Here is a 6,000-nt window from a genome sequence, read left to right as displayed (position 1 = left end):
GTACACAACCTCTCCTTCTCCCAGACTGCAGATTGGACTCACAAACTTGTCTAATATATTAGTCTTTATTGGCTCAATCTAAATAAAGTCTTATAATGCCGTATGCACATTACTGCGCCAATTTACAGCCCCCAACAGTAATTCTCACCACCACTGCTTGTTTATAAGACCCTCCTAACATTTCTATATGACCCCTTTCTAACATTTCATACCTCACTATAAACCCCCATTGTGGATGAATCCCTCTGTGGGCTCCATAGAAGCATCTCCACCCGCTACACCCAGATCTGCGCTGGCGAGGGCGCCGTCCATTGTAACCTATGGCAATACACATCATGTATCTGGATGATGGACACTTATTGAATGGAGCAGAAAATGACCCTCACAGGCATTATTATTCCTCTCGTTAGTACAATTTATGGGTTATTTCTTCACCCTGTTCATTTAAATTTCCACACAACTACAAGTTTTCTAAAACTCCAGAAGTTCTGATGAACTATGGGCACCGCTGCCAACCCTGAAATGAAGTGCCATCCCTGCCCCATCTATTAATAATGTGGCACTAGAAGAACCAGCCATGAATTTCCCCATTTCATTGGGCACTAGACCATCACTCATGGTGCCCATATCACTGTGTATATGGCAGAGCAGGGTACTGGCAAGCACATGCCAACATCACTGTGTATATGGCAGAGCAGGGTACTGGCAAGCAAAGTACTGGCAGCTTCCCTGACCTTTGACCTTCACTCGGCCAACTGCCATTTCTTTTCAACTGACGACGGCAGCGGTTGGATTGAAGAGTACAAGACTGTGAATAATGGCGTCCAATGGACATGGAAGAGACGGAGAAAAGAGAAAGAGAGAAGATGACAGCGTGAGTGGACTCACGGAAATAAAGAAGAGGAGGAGTGGAGAGGATGAGCCTGAGGATGAGGGGCCAAGACCGGGCACCAGCCAGGACCTCGTACCACCACACCACAGCTTTGACATCAGTCGCTTCACCGCCCTACAGATCTTGGGCAGAGGAAGCTTCAGCAAGGTAAGTTCTAGAACTTTGTATTTTCGGGTTGGGGCGCAGCGAGGGCTCCTTCACACTGGGGGATTTTACATTAGTATTTTTTAAGCCAAAATGTAAATCTTCCCATTCTGCTTCCTCTGTACTTCCCACTTTTGCTTTAGCGTCACAAAATACTGATGAAAGACTCTGATGTGTGAACGACGGTCACCCATAATCGCTCCTTTAAGCCCTTAAGGACACGGCCTATTTTGGGCATAAGAACGCAATGATTTGGGGGGACTTTTATCTCTACTTTTCAAAAGCCATAACTCTTTATTGTTCCATCGACATGGCCGCTTGAGGGGTTGTTTTTTGCAAAGCGAACTGTAGTTTTTATTAGTGCCATTTTGGGGTAAATATACTATATTGTAAAACTTTTAGAAATGTTTTTTGATAGCAGGGAGAGAAAACCCATCAATTCTGTCATTGCTCGTTTTATGTGTTTTTTACAGCGCTAATCATGCAGCATAAATAACATGATACATTTTCTCTGCAGGTCGGTACGATTACAATTATAGCAAAATTCTTATGATTGTTTTGGGTTTTTCTACTTTTCCACAGTAAAAACTCTTTTTTGTACATTTTTTTTCCTACATCGCTGCATTGAATGTCCTATAACTTTTTTATTTTTCTGTGGACGGAGCTCTGTGAGGGTTTTTTGTGTGACAAGCTGTAGTCTTTATTGGTACCATTTTGGGGTACATACGGCTTTTTTGATCACTTTTATTGTGATTTTTGGGAGGCAAAATGAAGAAAATAAGCATTATGCCTCAGGTGTTTTAGTTTTTTTTTTTATGTTTTTTTGCTGTGCAGGATAAATAATGTGTTCAAATTAATTGTACGGGTTGTTACAGATATGATGATACCAAATATGTGGGGTTTACTGTTTTTTTAATTTATACAAATAAGGTAAAGAACACAAAAAAGAGGTCTTTTTTGTTTTACATGATTTGTTAGTTTTTCACATTACTTTTATATTTTCTTTTTTACACTTTTTATATCCCTGTAGGGGTCTTGTACTATAGCAGCTATGATAATAATAAAGCTTTGCAGGACTTGTTTGTATTTCCCATGCCGTCGTTTAGCAATGACCCATATATCCGCAGCCCATATGGTGACCCTAGGTTACCGGTCCGGCATCTTCTCCTTCGCTGCCAATGTCCCCGGCGGCACATCCGCAGTACATGGAACACTGCGCCATCGCTAGGGCAGTGACGCGGCCTTCTCTGCTGCGAATGTACCGCCCGGAGCATGCGCAGTTGAGAGGATGCCACACTGTCGCTATGGCGATGACACGGCTCCTGTGGCCATTCCGCAATGATGATTGTGGAATGGCTTGCATGATGGATGGCTTTTTTCATTAACTTCAATGGAAGCCGGCCGTGCGTAGCCTGCAGCAAATCGCAGAAAGCTGGGATTTCTTTCCCGCGAAAAATCGCAATTAATTTCCTCTCATGGGCAGGAAATCGCGTTTTGCCCTAACATGCTACGGGCTGGATTTGCTGTGAAATCCGTAGGTGGAATCCCGCTCTGAATTTTGCAATGTAAGTCGGCCCGCTGCAGGAGGCCTTATGCTCACGGAAAAAACTCTGTTGTGTAAATTGACTTATGGTGCGGATTGTAACTCTGCTTCATGTCAACTTATGTTGTTTCAGCATGATTTTCATCTCTTGAAATGAGGGTTGAAATCCATGTCTTTTCATGTAGATGTTGCTGTCTGTGGAACTAGCCTTAGGCTACCTACACATAACCAAGCGCGATATCGGAACGTGAAACGTGGCCCAATATCATGCTCGCTAATGTGCGATTTACCCATTTTTTCTTTAAAAATGCCTCCCAACGCTCCAGGTAAATTAGTGATCGGCAATGGGAAGCCTCACATAGCATGCCGTGAGATGTGTTATCCTGTCCCGTTGAAAACAATGGGAGATGCGTTCCGAGGAACACGCAAAGAGAGCATGCTGGGAGATTTTTTAAATTAATTTTTTCCCGCACCGAAATGAGTGCGGGGAAAAACAGGAAAAAATTCTCATGTATATGACGGGAGGATCAGAAGGACGTGTTCATCTATAGCAAGGCATTTGATTGTGTGGAACATGACAAGCCTTGGAAGTGTCTGAAGCAAATGGGCTTCCCAGAACATATTGAACAGCTTATAAGGTCGCTTTACAACAACCAAGAAGCAACACTCAAGACCACCTATGGAAACATGGATTGGTTCGGAATCAAGAAAGGCGTCCGGCAAGGCTGCATTCTATCACCAGTCCTTCTCAATCTGTACGCAGAAACGATCATGAGACGATGCAATTTGAATGAATTAGAAATCTGAATCAAAATCGGTGGCAGAAATGTCACCAACCTCCGATGTGCAGATGACGCCACCTTGCTTGTGGAAAGTGAAAGGGACCTGGAATACCTTATCCAACGAGTGCAAAAGGAAAGCGAACACATGGGACTGTACCTCAACAGCAAGAATACGAAAGTCATGACTGCGGTAGGCAACTGTACAGTGAACATAAACATCAACAGCGAAGAAGTCGAGTCGGTCCAAGATTTTATCTTGCTTGGATCCAAAATCGATTGCAACAACCAATCTGGACCCGAGATCAAGAGACGGATTACACTGGTAGGATCGCAATGCAAGGAATGGAAAAGATCTGGAAAAGCAAGGATATTAGCATTGCAACAAAAAACAGACTGGTCAATGCAATCATCTTTCCCATAATGGCGTATGGCTGCGAAAGTTGGACGCTCAGAAAAACAGACAGAAGGAAAATTGATCCGTTTGAACTATGGTGCTGGAGGAGAATGCTACGGATACCTTGGACCGCCATGACAACGAACAAGGTAGTGTTAGATCACGTCAAACTGAAAATATCACTAGAGGGCAAAATCATCAAACAGTGGCTCTCTTTTTTGGCCACGTGATGCGCGCTAACTCACTGGAAATGGTACTGATGATTGGCAAGTTCAGTCGAACATGTCAATTTCCGAACTGAGAGAAGCTGTGAAAGACAGGAATGCATGGAGAACATTGATCCACAGAGTGACCGAAGGTCGGATGCGACTGACCGGATATTCATCATCATATGACTCCATTCAAAAGACTGTGGCTCTCATTTGTGTGTCTCGCAATGTGCAGATCTTGCACAATTTGAAAGCGGCCTATTGATAAATCCCTCATGCAATAAATGTATATGATTTTCCCCTCAGGTCGCTGTCAGTGATTATTTCCTATTTGTTTTCTTGAGGTGGTCCTGGCATCATTCCCCGAAAGAAACACCTTCATGGCCATCAAGGTTGTCAACAAAACAAGGAGCGAACCACACATCTTAATGAGAGAGCAGCGGATACTCCTGAAGGCCCAAGACTGCCCTTTCATCTGTCACCTGTATGCCGCACAGCAGTCTGCAGACCGAGTCTACTTTATCACAGAGTATCTGCTTGGAGGAAGCCTAGGAGCAATGATTAAAATGTGCGGCAGCTTGGACATCAACCATGTGAGGTGAGTAAATGACTAATCAGGAGTTGGGGGGACTGAGGGTGACATGATAGGTATAGAAGAGTGGAGGGCGTACAGGTTGCCTCTTCTCTTCTGGTGGTGATGGACACTTTGATGGTGACATGATGTCAGTGGACTGATTTCATATCATTGATACTACACTCTTCTCTCAGATTCTACACAGCGGAGATAGCATGCGGCCTCCAGTTCCTGCACCAACGCAGCATCGTCCATCGGTAAGCAAAACTTGTCCATATTTCTCTTTTTCCTTGCGATGGGTTCCAGACTTTCCCAGAATCCTCAATTAGGACTTTTTTTCTGTGGTACATACCTAAGACCTCTGTATCAATGAACAGATTAACATCTCTCTTTTTTTCATTGCAGTGACATAAAGCCAGACAACATCATGCTGGACAGATCTGGACACATCCGCCTGATTGACCTGGGGCTGGCCCAAGACGGCGTCACCTCGTCTAACAAGATCAGTGGAGTGACGGGCACACTTCAATTCATGGCCCCAGAAGTGCTTCTTGAAGAAGACTACGACACAGCAGTCGACTGGTGGAGCCTGGGAATTGTCGTATCCTGGATGGCAGCAGGACAGTCCCCTTTCTATTACGGCTCCATCAGGAGAAAGGTCATCAAAGCCATCACCAGAAAGGAGCCAAAATTCCCACCTTGGCTTGATGCTGATGTGAAGCATCTTCTGGAGAGACTGCTACGTAAGAAGCCTGAGGAGAGGCTGGGTGTCTACAGGAACATCCGAGGTCACCATTTCTTCGACACCATAGATTGGGAGGTGCTGGAACTAAAAAGAGCACGGCCACCATTCAAACCATTCAGGGAAGTTCTGGAGAATCGGGACATGCTGTGGCTGGAGGATAAGACACCCTTTCACCCGATGGACGGATTCTCGTACACTTCACCAAGTTGGACCCGGTAAGATCTTCCTCCTCTAGGGATAATGTTCTTCATTTTGATCATTATTGTTCCTCTTGTGTCAGACAGCACAGGAGATCATATAATAACCCTGCTTCATGTCACCATGCCTGGTCCGCAGTCTTTTCCCTCCTCAGCTACATTTTTATTTCTTCTCTAATAACTATGTTTCTGCTTCTTCCTAGGATGATGAGAAGAATCCGATTGTGAAGGAAGCCACAACCATCTGGTAAGTTATATCTGTACACCTACACATACTTATCTGTAAAAGTATACATACCTATACACACAGGGCACCTACCATTCATACACGGCAACAGAACAGCCAGGCTTGTGCCAAATGATTTGACTTTTTATGCCAGAATCTGGCATAAAATGTTCTGTAATTTTCCTCCTTTGAGTCATCCCCTTCTGAGATTTTGATATATCTGGTTGGCAAGCAATATGGCCTCCATTATGGCTTTCACAATCACAAAACTGCTAATAACTCATAGTAGAGTCA

General features: G+C 44.2%; 1 protein-coding gene across 1 annotated transcript; it reads left to right on the top strand.

The window, feature by feature from the left end:
• Nucleotides 1–966: 966 nt before the first annotated feature.
• Nucleotides 967–5,727, top strand: LOC136619945 (protein kinase C delta type-like). Its single transcript, XM_066594661.1, has 5 exons — nucleotides 967–1,039; nucleotides 4,309–4,562; nucleotides 4,733–4,795; nucleotides 4,944–5,498; nucleotides 5,684–5,727. Exons 2-5 carry the CDS (start codon nucleotides 4,345–4,347, stop codon nucleotides 5,706–5,708), a joined length of 861 nt encoding a protein of 286 aa, XP_066450758.1. The 5' UTR covers nucleotides 967–1,039; nucleotides 4,309–4,344; the 3' UTR covers nucleotides 5,709–5,727.
• The last annotated feature ends 273 nt before the right edge of the window (nucleotides 5,728–6,000 follow it).

The sequence above is a fragment of the Eleutherodactylus coqui genome, chromosome 3 (genome assembly GCF_035609145.1).
Source record: "Eleutherodactylus coqui strain aEleCoq1 chromosome 3, aEleCoq1.hap1, whole genome shotgun sequence".
NCBI lineage: Eukaryota > Metazoa > Chordata > Amphibia > Anura > Eleutherodactylidae > Eleutherodactylus > Eleutherodactylus coqui.
The sequence above is the reverse complement of the archived record's forward strand: the minus strand, read 5'-3'. Positions and strand labels throughout refer to the sequence as shown.